Source organism: Poeciliopsis prolifica, unplaced genomic scaffold (genome assembly GCF_027474105.1).
Source record: "Poeciliopsis prolifica strain line A6 unplaced genomic scaffold, Auburn_PproV2 SCAFFOLD028, whole genome shotgun sequence".
NCBI classification, from domain to species: domain Eukaryota; kingdom Metazoa; phylum Chordata; class Actinopteri; order Cyprinodontiformes; family Poeciliidae; genus Poeciliopsis; species Poeciliopsis prolifica.
Genome location: NW_026562403.1, coordinates 6,881,585 through 6,897,314, shown reverse-complemented (window position 1 = coordinate 6,897,314; position 15,730 = coordinate 6,881,585). Strand labels below are relative to the sequence as shown.

Genomic DNA, 15,730 nt, shown 5'->3' with positions numbered 1-15,730 from the left:
ATGATGTGAGAAAGAGAGCGAACTGCATCCCAGAGCAACACGGGACAGCGGAGGAGATGAACAGATAGAAAGAGACGAGAGGTTAGAAGTCACTGATTTAAGAGATAACCAACGTCAAGCCACTGACTCACAGCTGGGAACACAGCCGGGTGTGATAGCTGAAGAGGTTGCAGGCAAACACTGACTGGACTGACTGTGACATTGTGAGCGAGGGTCGGCTTTATTGTGCTGGAATGAAATAATAATTTTAGTTCACGCAGTATCAACAGGAAACACTGGTGGACTACGCGTGGAAGATCAGCTTTTGAACTGCGGAGTAAAATAGGATTAAGAAAGTGGAGGCTACAGGTTTGGAGAGTATGGGGGCTTCATTTCACATCCAGCATGAAATGGCTTCATCAGTTTGGCAACAAATATAGTGCAGAAAACTTTGGCTAAATTTAGCTAATTCTGGACAGATGGAATAGAATGGGAGCAACCTGTGTGATTGAAAAATAATTCAAGTAAACTAAAAATTGGGACTTCAGGATGTCATATATCTCCACCGATACTAAAGCCATGGAGGCTCAACAGTGGCAGAAAGAATGGGATTACCAACTAATACATACCCTCAGGTTGGAAATCCTGCCAAGGTGTTTGAATCATGCGGTCCACTGAGAGCATGGAGCCCGAGGAAGTGCACAGCAAGAGAAGCTTGTATAGCAAGGTTGATGTGCCCGACCATGCTCACTATGTTGTCGCTTTCTTCGTCTTTGTGATTGGGGCACTTGGCATCATTGGGAATACCCTGGTTATGTTTGCTTTCTACAGGTGAGTCAGAAAGCGGTTCTTTAATGTTTATTTATTTTTTTACTTTAAGATTCCCATTCCACTTTTATAGCCCAACATTACGTTTTAAAATGTAAATTATCATTCTAAAAAGTCCAACAGAGGTCAGAGAGCGCATGTCTTGGAGACATATTAAGCTGGGACATCTTTTCCCTGCTAAGATGGATCTACTACTGTTATGACCCAAAACAATACAGAATTAGCAGGCTACTGCCTTCATAAAAGGCTTAGTGAATTTGTGATGAGTTCATTTTTATTTGGATAAAATAGGTATCAAGAATTCAGAAAAGAGAATTTTGATCAATTTGGTTATCATAACAGATCAGACAAGACAGAAAATATTGTTATTCAATTTTGTATAGGTTTCCAGAAAGCTGGCAGTTATTCATATGTAGCCTCTTCATTCTTCAATCTGTAATGTATAACAACTAAAATAATTGGAACAGCAGCATATTTTATTCAACGGGCCAAGAGCCATTAATTGCAATATAGTATTTAACCACAAACAAATGAACAAAAAGCTTGAAAAAAATATTCATCTGGTCTATCATTTAAATGTAAATACATGTTTCTTATCTAAATGTGACATGATTGTCCACAATAACTGCAGTAACACTGAATTTCGCTTTTAACAGGTTTAAATTACACTTACAAACTTTCATTTTACTGAAGTTTTAAAATAAAAATGTGAAGGCTCAAAGAAGATTTTGTGCCACACATGAATTAAAATTGCATTAAAATACCCAACACATTTATAAACTTTGAATCTGTTAAGCATTAGCAATTTTAACAAAGTATTAACTGTTCAAAAATGAGTTTTTCCCCCCATAGCACAAGTGCACAAAATATCTGGAACAGGCCATTACTTTTACTTAGTTACTTAAATTATGGATGTGCCCTACGTATAGTCATATTTAGGTGAGTTTTTTTTATTTTTTATTTTTAATTTGATGCGTCATTCTCAGAGATGAGTCATTCTTGAAGTTAAAGTTAAGTTTCTGTTGGAAGTCCTGGAGGGAGTATGTGCATTACATGCCATATAATCTGGAGAAACATTGTCATTTGGGCTACTGATGTTAACTGTTCCACAGAAACTGGGTCAGTGTGTGTGTCTCTGTGTGAGGTTGGACGTGTGTGCGTTCTTGTGCGTGCGTGCGTGCGTGGGTGTGTGTGTGTGTGTGTGTCGTGGGGATTGTCAGGAGCTCTCATATTCCATCTGTCTATAAACGCACAAGATTAGACTCTTAATTTTGTTGTGCAGACATTTTGAGTTCTAACAATCACAAATGCACATCATGTGCATGATGATCACATCTTTTTACCTATAAACAATTTTTAACTTATAAAGAGGCAATTTTGTTATGCTTATACATTAAACACACATTTTGTTACACAGGAAAAGAGGTGATACAGTTAATAATTAAATTTCTTATGGATACTTATGTATGTACTGACTGAAATTCACACAATTTAAAAATTCAAATGTTAACATCTGTAATATGACTAATCCTAATTGTATAACAGTTCTAGCTGGAGACCCATAAGTTTATTTAAAATTTTTTGTGAGTATAGAGCTGGGAAAGCAAACTTTAAATCATCTTGTGTTATCCACTTTTCAGGTTATCATCATTTCTACAGTACTGTGCTCAACATGAGAGCTTTCTAATTCGGGCCCAATCACCATCTCTTTAAAACACTATTGAACATTGTTTCAGATATTTAATCATAAAGAGGAAGATTAGTCAGACATAAAAATAATTTTAGATTCTGATTTTAAAAAATGAACAAACCAAAAAGTACGTTCAAAGATTATTTGAACGTACTTTATTTTTCTTGTTTAAAAAATAAATTAGATGGCAATCTGCTGCAACCTGAATTTATAACTCTGTTAAAAGATCTGGATAAATATATAATATATAAAATTTTGGAGGTAAAAAAAAAAAATATTTGGATGCTACACTTGGGAGACCCTGTAAGCAGGCTGAAGAACAACCATGCAAAACATGACTGTCTCAGAATTACTTACAACTTTTCTTACTCAACAAGTTTTTGTGGAGTTTTTATTTTTAGGAACACTGAAAACATTTCCACTTGTTTGCATGATTTCAATAAAGTTGGCGATAGCCTGCTCATTTTTAAATTTAAGAAGGATGACCTAATTTGATAATGTCTTATTATGTAAGGAGTATTTGTGATATATTGGGCAGTCCATATGTGGTTCAGACAAGTTTGATTTACATGCTTATATTCATTTTGATATAACTTGATGAATGTCTTGGTTGCATAAACTGATTTATTAAATTTGAAAAGCAAAATTAAGCATCTCTTTTAAAGATGTTTACTACTTTAAAAGACAAGAAGTTCCAGCAGCTACAGCTATTTTGCCATACAGGTACAAGTTTTCATAGTTATGTTACGGTTACTAAAATGCATTAGTTATTAAGGAGAATGTGCAATTGTGCTACATAAAGGATGAACATTTCTGCTGGGCAGTGTTTGCAGGTCACACTCTGAAGCAGCAGCACATCCAAGAACTCCTCTTCAAGGAGGAGGACTAACGCCAACTCTGACAAATGCCTGTGGAAATTCAGTCAGACAAGTGATGTAATTCTTCAACTGAGGCAGTTACAAAAAACACACTGTCCATCCTCGAAGGTCAAAAGTGACAGACGGTTGAAGACACACTTCACAACTTCCCCCTAACTCAAAACGTTTTGTTTTATTTTGGGGGAACATTTGGATTATTCTTTAAAGTTTCTTTTCTATTTTAAGTTACTCAAGAATAAGACAATCGTTTGGGTCATATTTTCAGCAGTAGACAGTAAGTTTTACATTTTGGTTAATAAAAAATTAAATTATGTAGAATCTCCAAACAGTTACTATGATATGAGATGGGATTCATCACCTGCTAAAACATAACAGATAAAACTAGCTCAGGTTTATGACAAAACACTCCACATCCATCCATCCATCCATCCATCCATCCATCCATCCATCCATCCATCCATCCATCCATCCATCCATCCATCCATCCATCCATCCATCATCCATCCATCCATCCATCCATCCATCCATCCATCCATCCATCCATCCATCCATCCATCCATCCATCCATCCATCCATCCATCCATCCATTTTTTTATTAAGAACCAAGAAGTTTAAGAAGTTGGCTTTTTTGAGCCTTTTTAATCTGAAGATGCTTTTATTTTTATTTAATTTGTTCAATTTAGGACATGGTCATCACACAATAACTAATCTGCTCATAAAATTAGCAAATAGCCACTACAACTAGAATTTCCAACATTACATTACTTTTCTCAGAACGTTCCCCTTTTCCCTGTTTTTGTGTTTAAACAGCAACAAGAAGCTCCGCAAACTCCCGAACTACTTCATTATGAACTTGGCGGTGAGCGACTTCCTGATGGCTTTCACACAGTCGCCCATCTTCTTTGTCAACTGCATCTACAAGGAATGGATGTTTGGAGACATTGGCGAGTTTGATTTTTACTTTGAAAAAAACGTCTTTAAATTGAAGTGTCGGAGAGGCATTTATTCAGCCATTATTTATTGTACTTATTTTTATTTTTTCTTTTATTGTAGGCTGTAAAATCTATGCTTTCTGTGGTGCCCTTTTTGGCATTTCTTCCATGATTAACCTTCTGGCCATATCGATTGAACGGTATCTGGCCATCACCAGACCACTGCGGACCATACAGTGGGGTTCTAAACGAAAAATGATTTTTGCCATCTTTCTCATCTGGTCTTATTCTTTGGCTTGGAGTCTGGCTCCTCTTGTTGGCTGGAGTAAGTAGGAAAATGTACAGCTTTGAGAAAATTTCACCTTATTACTCATGTTTTACTGTAACACACATAGTTTGTTTACCAGCTCAGCGAATCTGACAAAGATTATTTAATCCTAAAATTTTCATTACTGTCACACAAATTTCAAAGAAAGGACTCTATCATAATTCCACCTATTCTCTTGCTACACTATGCAGACGCTTTGTCTGCTGGAATGAAATTTTGAACTGATAGCATCCAACTTATTTTCTAATTATTTCCCCAGTTAAGCAGAACTAATAGGACATTTAATATTAATATCTATAAAGTCAGTTACTCCTGAAATATGGAAAACATATTAATGAGACACTGAAATCACAGCAAAATATACTTTCCTGATGCACATAAACAATGAATTTCACACCTTTTATCCCAATACATACTGTGTGAAATAAGGGTGCATCAAAATTAACATACATACAGTCAGAGAATTCAATAAATAGCAGCTTTAGGGAAAAAAAATAATATTCAAATCTCATTAAACTGTCAAAACTGACTCTAGTAGAAATGAAGATGCTCTTCTAATTACATATAGACTTAAGGAAATTTGTACATGTGCTTGTTTACCTTTAGAAAACCCTTTGTCAGGTTCTGTGTTTTTCTGTGTTTAATTCTGAGTTTCTGTGTCCTGAGTTCTCCTCGTTGTCCTGTCTTCCCCTTGATTGTTCCCAGGTGTGTCTTGTTCTCCTGATTACCCTCAGTGTATTTAGTCCCTCCTGTGTCCTTTGTTCCTCGTCGGGTCCTTGTCGTTGTTTGTCAGTTTGTCGTTGTCGTACTTTTGCCTTGGTCTGCCGTTTTGTGTTGTTTAGCCGCCTGTAAGACCAGTTGCTACCGGCGTTGAGCCCTGGCTTCCGCTCAGCCGTGCTGCCTGGCCGCGGACTCCGTTTATTGACTGTGTTTTTGTGGACTATTTTGTTATTAAATTACACCACCGTTCATCTACCTGGGTCTCCAGCGTCGGCCTCACCACCTCCACCACCACCAATTCATGACAGAAGGACCCGACCAGGAATACGGTGAGGCTCGCAGAATCAGATCATGGACCCAGAGGGTTTAGAGGAGCTACTCCGTACTATCCGCGAGTATGAGGAGGCAAAGAGTACGTCCACGTTCGCCCTGAGACGGCCAGGGTTCGCGATACGCCTGTGCCTGCTACTGGACTATTGGGTTCCTCGTCTCCCGCACCCCGCGCTGGTGGAGCTGCAGCGGGAGGTAGAGGAGATACGCCGGAGAGCCTTTGCGGCCTGGGATGCTAAACCTCTGCCTCCCAGCCACTGCTCCGCCAGCCCAGCCCCCAGCCTCTGCTCCTCGTGCTGCTCCGCCGGACCCCGCTCCGGCTGCCGTTCCTGCTCCGCCGGACCCCGCTCCGGCTGCCGCTCCTGTTCCGCCGGACCCCGCTCCGGCTGCCGCTCCTGTTCCGCCGGACCCCGCTCCGGCTGCCGCTCCTGTTCCGCCGGACCCCGCTCCGGCTGCCGCTCCTGTTCCGCCGGACCCCGCTCCGGCTGCCGCTCCTGCTCCGCCGGACCCCGCTCCGGCTGCCGCTCCTGCTCCGCCGGACCCCGCTCCGGCTGCCGCTCCTGCTCCGCCGGACCCCGCTCCGGCTGCCGCTCCTGCTCCGCCGGACCCCGCTCCGGCTGCCGCTCCTGCTCCGCCGGACCCCTCCGGCTTCGGCTCCTGCTCCGCCGGATTCCGCTCCGGCTTCGGCTCCTGCCCGCCGGATTCCGCTCCGGCTCCTGCTCCGCCGGATTCCGCCGGCTTCGGCTCCTGCTCCGCCGGATTCCGCTCCGGCTTCGGCTCCTGCTCCGCCGGACCCCGCTCCGGCTGCCGCTCCTGCTCCGCCGGACCCCGCTCCGGCTTCGGCTCCTGCTCCGCCGGACCCCGCTCCGGCTTCGGCTCCTGCTCCGCCGGATTCCGCTCCGGCTCCTGCTCCGCCGGATTCCGCTCCGGCCTCCGTGGACTCTGCTCCTCGTGCCGCTGCTCCGGCAGCCTCTATCCCTAGTGCTCCTTCCGAGATCCCTAGTGCTCCTCCCGAGATCCCTAGTGCTCCTCCCGAGATCCCTAGTGCTCCTCCCGAGATCCCTAGTGCTCCTCCCGAGATCCCTAGTGCTCCTCCCGAGATCCCTAGTGCTCCTCCCGAGATCCCTAGTGCTCCTCCCGAGATCCCTAGTGCTCCTCCCGAGATCCCTAGTGCTCCTCCCGAGATCCCTAGTGCTCCTCCCGAGATCCCTAGTGCTCCTCCCGAGATCCCCAGTGCTCCTCCCGAGACTCCCAGTGCTCCTCCCGAGACTCCCAGTGCTCCTCCCGAGACTCCCAGTGCTCCTCCCGAGTCCCCTAGTGCTCCTCCGTGTCCCCTAGTGCTCCTCCAGTGTCCCCTAGTGCTCCTCCCGTGTCCCCTAGTGCTCCTCCCGAGATCCCTAGTGCTCCTCCCGAGATCCCTAGTGCTCCTCCCGAGATCCCTAGTGCTCCTCCCGAGATCCTAGTCTCCTCCCGAGATCCCTAGTGCTCCTCCCGAGATCCCTAGTGCTCCTCCCGAGATCCCTAGTGCTCCTCCCGAGATCCCTAGTGCTCCTCCCGAGATCCCTAGTGCTCCTCCCGAGATCCCCAGTGCTCCTCCCGAGACTCCCAGTGCCCTCCCGAGACTCCCAGTGCTCCTCCCGAGACTCCCAGTGCTCCTCCGAGTCCCCTAGTGCTCCTCCCGTGTCCCCTAGTGCTCCTCCAGTGTCCCCTAGTGCTCCTCCCGAGTCCCCTAGTGCTCCTCCCGAGTCCCTAGTGCTCCTCCCGAGTCCCCTAGTGCTCCTCCCGAGTCCCCTAGTGCTCCTCCCGAGTCCCCTAGTGCTCCTCCCGAGTCCCCTAGTGCTCCTCCCGAGTCCCCTAGTGCTCCTCCCGAGTCCCCTAGCGCTCCTCCCGAGTCCCCTAGCTCTCCCGAGTCCCCTAGTGCTCCTTGGCGCCGAGGACGCCCTCCGGACCTCCCCCGTGGGGTCTGCCGCGGGCGCCGAGGACGCCCTCCGGACCTCCCCCGTGGGGTCTGCCGCGGGCGCCGAGGACGCCCTCCGGACCCCCCTCGACGCCTCTGCCCTCTTTCTGTTTAGTTTTGGACTCTTGGCCCCTCCTTGTGTTTCCGCCCACCTTTTGTGGTAGTTTTTTGTTTTCTGGACTCTGGCCCTCCTTCCGTCGCCCCTCCGCCCACCCTGGTTTTTGGGTTTTGGATTTTGTTTTTGGGCGTCTGGTAGCCGCCCTTTAAGGGGGGGTACTGTCAGGTTCTGTGTTTTTCTGTGTTTAATTCTGAGTTTCTGTGTCCTGAGTTCTCCTCGTTGTCCTGTCTTCCCCTTGATTGTTCCCAGGTGTGTCTTGTTCTCCTGATTACCCTCAGTGTATTTAGTCCCTCCTGTGTCCTTTGTTCCTCGTCGGGTCCTTGTCGTTGTTTGTCAGTTTGTCGTTGTCGTACTTTTGCCTTGGTCTGCCGTTTTGTGTTGTTTAGCCGCCTGTAAGACCAGTTGCTACCGGCGTTGAGCCCTGGCTTCCGCTCAGCCGTGCTGCCTGGCCGCGGACTCCGTTTATTGACTGTGTTTTTGTGGACTATTTTGTTATTAAATTACACCACCGTTCATCTACCTGGGTCTCCAGCGTCGGCCTCACCACCTCCACCACCACACGTCATGACACCCTTTAGAAAAGTTTGAAAAATTTAGAAAAATTTTGTATCTAACAGACGGTAATTCATCGACCTAAAGGAACACAATCAAATTGATCTTGCTTTCTCTGAATATTCATCTGATGCTCCTTTGACCCTGTAGGCTCCTATATTCCAGAGGGACTGATGACATCTTGCACATGGGATTATGTTACATATACAACAGCTAATAGGAGCTACACCATGATGCTCTGCTGTTTTGTCTTTTTTATACCACTCGGAATCATCTTTTTCTGCTATCTTCGAATGTTTCTATCTATCCGAAAGACTGGCAGGTACTGTAACATAAATATGTTCACATACATGTTTATGTATTGTAAAAAAAAAATTGATCATCACAAAAACTACCTGCATTTTGACTTAACAGCTTATTTTGTCCTTCATTTTCAGAGAGGTTGAACGTTTGGGCACTCAGGTCAGAAAAACCACTCTTATCCAACAAAAGTCCATCAGGAGTGAGTGGAAATTGGCAAAGATTGCCTTTGTTGTCATTGTGGTATATGTCCTCTCCTGGTCACCGTACGCCTGTGTCACATTGATTTCCTGGGCTGGGTAAGATCAATTTATTGATTTTTTAAAAAAGGTTTTGGAGCTGTAGGGAATGAATTGTTCACAATAGTCAACCAATTTCACAGATTTCTTATTTAGGACGCTAGTAAGAAAAATGTTCAGTAGATTTAAAAACAAAGGCAGTCGAAAGTAGAAATTAATGTTGCATTGCAATGTCTGGGATTACATATACTCCACACACGAATGAAAGAAGAACAGAGAAAAACATTCAACATTTTTTATTTATTTTTTTTATCTAAGACATTAAAGTACAGTGCAAGAGATTTTCCAGTAATTCCTGCTTATATTAGAGGAACAGAGCTGCAATGTAATATATATATAATCCACAACATCAAAAGAGTGTTTTCGAGTCACTTGTAATGAACAGCTGCATTGCATGCAAAGCCTGTTTTTTTATTTTTTATTTTTTTTTAATGCATTAATTTTGCTGGTAACACTTATGAGAGAGCATTCTATAATTATAGAAGAAAATATCACACATTCTCAATATTGGAATAACAACAAGTTGGATTCACAGAGATAACTTTTCAGTCTTTTACAATCAAGCCAAATCAGAGAATACATTTTAACAGCAAATGAGGAAGCTGTATTGTGGTGCAAGAACATATTAAAACATCCATTACAGAGATTACAAAAATCAGCTGTCACAGGCATTTTGCTAAGAGTTATTTCACTGGGAATGAAGGAGATTTCTGAAGCAGGTTTTTGATGAGTCATTACATGTTACTGTGTCACCAGGAAGCAAAGTACATGAGCTAAGTTGAAGATTTTGAATCTGCACTTTTGTGTTCCTATTCTTATCCCAACCTTCAGTAAGCCTCTTGTACCTTTGGCTAAATGTTGGATTAAAATGAAGTAGTTTTAGTCTGAAATCACATCTTTTTTTCCCGGTTATTCTCTGGGGACAGTGCCCTATGCATGCAAACATACAAACACATCTAAGCACTTGAGCAAACATGATCAGATGGATTTAAGCAACCGCCCCTAGCAGATGGCAGAAGTTAATCTCTACCCAGATATGACTCCTCATTATGTCACAAAACAGAAAAATCAGAGGGATCTCTGAGTTTTGATGTGATATTATATTTTCACCAGAAAAGCATAACAAACAGCTGCAAATATCTAAATGAACTAGAATTATGTTTGCATTTCACAGAGAGAAAGTTTAAATGTGTTTTCTTTTGTCTCATTCAGCTATGCCAACATTTTATCGCCATACTCCAAGGCTGTCCCTGCAGTCATTGCAAAAGCATCCACAATCTATAACCCCATCATCTATGCCATTATACACAACAAATACAGGTAACCAGTAAAGAAGCTTTGTTATTGACTGCCCTTTTATGTACTTATTGTTACAGGATTGCAAAAATTGTCATTTTCTCACTCTAGAATAGCTAGAAACAAGTGTGAAAAGACACCCACATTAAATCAGCCCCCAGTTTTAGGTCAGTTAGGATTAACAAAATAATTTTTATGTGGTAAATGTTACTCAAATAAATGAGATCATTTTTTTGTATCTGAAAAGAATGAAATACTTTGGTACCTTTCCACAAGCTTCTCACCAAAGTTTACTGAAGTTCTGGGCCCTTCCTCCTGCAGAACTGGTGTAAATGAGTCAGGTTTGTAAAATTCGTGTAGAAAGACCTTCAGGCAGGATTTGAACCAAAGACCAGTTGTTGCTGTGTTGCATCTCCTTCTTCAGCAGCATGAAGACTTAACCTTTTTGAAGTGTTGGTGTTTGCGTAAACTTTTGAACAGATGAACATAGAGTCCTCGGGAATCTGGAAAATATACCAGATTCTGAAATCAATCAAGATTTCTTGAGAGTTTCCCATGAAGTCAGAGAGGGAAACTGTGTCTGTGTTAATGTCCCAAAATAAATCCACAGAATACACTTTTAACATATACATGGTGTGAATTAGATTCCTTCAAAGTCGTTACATCAGCATCCAGGCTTTCCAAAATTGCTCAAAGATATAGTGGTTTTATCTAAGTGTATGTAAATTTCCGACTTAAAAGAAAATAAAGAATAGTTTAGAAATTTTCTGATCATTTTGGTGATCACAACTGACCAAAAATAGATTTTTTCACTTGCATTAGTGAGAGAGAGGAAAAGGTTAACTTTAGTTGTATGCACTGCATACAATATCTAGTTTCAATACGATGTACCTAATGTGCGATGTATTCTCAAACTCAACAGGATGACTCTGGCAGAAAAGGTGCCCTGTCTGTGGTTTTTGTTTCCGGCTCCCAGAAAGGAATGCCTGTCCTATTCCATCAGCGAATCCTCTCTGAGGGACTCCATCATCAGCAGACAGTCCAACGCTTCACGCACTCATTTTATCAATGCTTTGCCCAACCGCTTTGATACGGTAACGATGCACACATCTCTACATTTGCCCACAATTATGAGTTTTATTGCCTTGAATCATTTAGCATGCTTTTTAGCAATTTCCATTGTCTTGATTGCAAGATTTTCATTACTGGATAATGACAGTACTTATTTTTTTTTCTATTTTATACTAAAAGATACTTTAGGTATTTTCCTACAGCTGTTTTTACTAAGCACATGCAATATTTTTCCAAAGCTTTAGTAGAAGAAAACCTTTTGACAATTTTTAACAGATGTTGAAGGATATGGAGAAAGAACATCTGGGGAGGAAATCAGGATGTTCCTTCAAAAACATGTCATCATACAGGCAGTCAGACAGAGGCAGGTCCTATAAGAGGCCATCTGAGCAGAAAATAAATAAATACACACCAGAGCAGGTGAGATAATGCAAGTTAGTTATTTATTACTTTGTTTTGAATATCAATGCTCTGGCAAAACTCAAATCTAACACATCATTTTTCTTTATTATGTCCATATGTACAGCAACCACCTACTATAAGTGACCCACTTAGCACCTGCGACCCTGACCTGGTTTCCAGCTCTCTGACTATTGCAACTCTACCATTACTCGTTCTTACCAGGAGGCGCAGTGAGAGTGTAACCGATGAGATTTCAAACACATGCAATGACAAAAACAACATCAGGGATCGACTGCACAGCCAGAAGAGCAGCTCTTTTGATTCTCTGAATCTTGGGAAAAAACCCTACGCTGAACCAAAGTCTCCCCAGAGTGTTCCTCGTATAATTGTCATCAGTCCCACCTCTGAAAGCAGCATCATCAGCTCCAATAGTGTCCGATTTGAAGATAACATCGAGGCAATGGAAAACAATGTCTTTGTTAGTCTGAACTTTTCAACAGAAGTATTCGAGGCAGTGAAACTACTCTCTTGACCAGCTGGAAATATGTTTGCTTTGGACAATCAAATGGACAGAGGTCAACGTCCCATACTTTTTCCCGGCATGTTGAATTGTCCTGCTTGTGACTTTTACCACAGATACTGCAGAGCAGAAGAAAATCTGTGAGATTAAGCAAGATAAAGTTCTCTGGCTTGGAAAGATTCACGTAAAAAGGCATTTTGCATGTTTTTTTTTTTTTTCTTGAGTTCTCTCACAAAAAAACAACTGCGTTATTCTTTTAAAAAAACTTGATGTGCCACACAAAAAACTTGTCTGGACTGAAAAAAATCCTCAATATATTGTCCTACTATTTTTTTTTTAATGAAATCAGACAATGCAGCACAAATGCTGAAAATCAGACAAGAAGAGTGGAGATATAGATACAATATCTTTGTTTCCCTTTATTCCTTAAAATCAATAAGAAACTGAAGGAAAGCAAAACAATATCATGTTCTAACTGTGTCTTTGAAGCTCAGATATTCATTTTTTACCTTGTGCTAGCTTCTTTAGGCCACATGGACCAGATTTATGCTGGCAAAAATTCAGCAGTGTAATGAAAAGTGAAGTAGTTCAAACCCTCAGGAAAGGTAGGTTATCTCCCATAACACCATGATATTTCTCTCCACGCTCACTCTTCTGATACTGCTCTGTTGTAGTTGGTCATTCTGAAACAGTGGCAACAACGTAAATCATTTGAGATGTAATTTGCTGAGATGTAAGCACATCAAAACGTCATTAATTTCATAACTGGGATTGAATTGTAATGTAGGTGACAGAATATTAACCTGAGTTGGAATAAATTCAGGACATACATATTTCTGTATATAAACTGGCTTTTTTTATAGTGGCCAATATTGGCCAATACAAGGCTGGTAATATCCTACAAGAAAGGTGAATACCAAAATGTCCTTGTTAAAGAACTTGGTCGTTCACAGAGTTGTAGATCCAAATATATTAATAGGAAATTATTTGGAAGACAAATAACCTACAGTATTGAGTGGAACACAGAAACCCCAGAACCTATTTGCAACAACTGAACAATAAAGTGAATAAACACAAAACCTAAAAAAAAAAATTGTAAAAGCTTTGGTTTGGATAAGGATACTGTATATTTTTATGAATCAATAATTTTTAGCAAACTGTTTTAGCCATTATTACATCTTGTTGAGGCCTGTTTCTATGTACACCACAGCTTATTTTCTTTCCAATCTCTGTAGATTTAAAGTCAGAAGATGAAATTATTGTATATTTTGCAAAACGTACATGGGTTCATGAGAAACACGACATCTTACCTTACATAGTTTGACAGTATTTTTTCATATCAGTGTCAATGTTACTCTTTCCATGTAGATTTTAATTCCACCTGTTTACCATCTGTTCTTTAGATCAATGTTTCCTACAATTTATTCTGCAATTTACTGTAGATAAGTTGTTTAAAGATTCAAATGTCATATGTTCTTCTTTGTTTCTTATTGTTTCTTCGTTTTCTCATTTTTAAAAATGTAAATAAATATCAATATATATACACAGACAATATCTATATTGTCTACATATTGTCAACCAAAGAATGCTCCAAGGACCTAATGAAAACTATTTTCAGACAAAAATTATATGGTTAATAAACTTGTTTTGAATTCCATTCTCGTCTTTAATTGTTGCCAAAAGGTGATGCAAAAATATTGTGTGCAATGTCAAGCCATGTTTGTTGCTGAAAATATAATATTAGCACTAAACACAGAAGTGAACCAAGGAGGTCAGCGAACAATGAAAGACTTGTCACAACCAATAATTTCCAGGCTGAACAGAATATGGCTACAAAAGAATGTTCCAATTAGTCAGCAGTAAAATTGTCTCTGAAGCCATGTGCAAACCAAAGATGGATTTTTTGCATATTTAATATAATCACAGTGTTCAAAAGGAGAAATGAAAGACAAATTTAGCATTTTTGATCACTGAAAATGTTTTGCTCTTCAAGGATAACTAATATAAACTTTGTTTTGATTTGAGATTTGCAGAGACAGAAATATTGGAAAATTTTGCTTCCATCCAGATGTGCACTTACCTACCAAATCCACTTTGCTCTTTTCTGGGTCAACGGGGGCTAACGCCATTCCTGAGTGGGAGGGGTGATACTTATTTAACAGGTCAACAGTCCATTTCACGGTCAAGACAAAAACAGATGAGATAACCAAATGTGTTAAGTTCACATCCATTAAAGGGACTTGACTTCTTATGGGTATTTTTGGACTGTGGGTGGGAGCGGTTGTAAGTGCAGATGAGTGAAAGTGACTGAACAATTTGAATGGTCAGTCGGACTAGAAAAGCCTCTCAACAAAACATTTTCAGAGGCAAGACAACACAACTTTATTTATGTAGCACATTTCAGCCAGAGGAAAAGTCAAGTTAAATTTATTTGAATATCACATTTTAGCAACAGGGGAAATTCAAAGTGCTTTACATAATGAAAACATGAAGCAATGAACAGAAGGATGCATAAATTTTCAGAATCTCTATCAAAAAATAACTGGACAAAGTTTTTTTAAACATACTATTCTCAGAACACATTTCTTTAAATAGTGTAGCACTTGATCATATTAACCTGGTTGGAAATAATGATAGCAAATGGCCAGCAGAGGGAGGTAGAGAACAACTTTCAGAATTGAGCGTTTTTTCTGAGCTTTTCTATTTTCCCTCCTTATCACTCAGAAAAACAACAAACCAAACCAAATGTTGAAACAAAAAAAATGTTAACTAGTTAAATGAGTACACACAATCAAGTACATATGGTCACAAAAACAACATCAGTGAATACATAATATTACATTTTTTGACAATATCAGTTAAATGGAAACTGAAGTGCAATATTTTTTTTTCTATTATGTCTACTAACCTTGCCTAAATTGTTGGTGGTAGACTCACTGTATTAATGAATCAAGATACTGCTGGCAAGTTTTAGTTTTTGTAAGCAGGAACAGAAATGACATTGCAACTAAAAATGGGAAGCATTTTTACACATAAATAAAAGCAATTAGACAAGAACAGAGAATTCACTGATGCAGATATATCAGATATATCAGAAATGGAGGCATCTCTAAATCTTTACTCTCTACAAAATAATTACACACATGGGTCATGTTAAGGCTAGTGCGGGATTCCTTGTTTATTAGAACAAAACCTTTTTAAGACATTACTGACCCCACTCACAAACATGATTTCTGATGTCCTTGGAAATGTAAATTACCAGACATATTCATGCAAAAATCATTCGGTTTACAAAATTATATGAGGTTTAAAATAATGTGACTCATACAAAAAAACTCAGTCTCTTAAATACTAACTATAAGATATTATCCAAACTAAGTGTCTTCAGATCCAAAGATGCATGCTTAACAAAGAGGTTTGTTAAAAATAGGCATTGAGCAGATAATGTGTGGCAACTGCTCCACATGTTGAACAAAAACAAAAGTATAATTTCCATGGATGCAAACATGTGGCAGGATTCAGCAAGATCT

The 15,730-nt window shown here is 40.7% G+C and overlaps 1 protein-coding gene across 1 annotated transcript; it reads left to right on the top strand.

The window, feature by feature from the left end:
- LOC129372123 (melanopsin-A-like) lies at nt 1-13,755 on the top strand. Its single transcript, XM_055049175.1, has 9 exons — nt 1-810; nt 4,186-4,319; nt 4,429-4,632; nt 8,463-8,634; nt 8,750-8,911; nt 10,124-10,231; nt 11,130-11,301; nt 11,555-11,698; nt 11,805-13,755. The coding sequence occupies exons 1-9, from the start codon at nt 644-646 to the stop codon at nt 12,210-12,212; spliced, it is 1,671 nt and encodes a 556-aa protein (XP_054905150.1). The 5' UTR covers nt 1-643; the 3' UTR covers nt 12,213-13,755.
- The last annotated feature ends 1,975 nt before the right edge of the window (nt 13,756-15,730 follow it).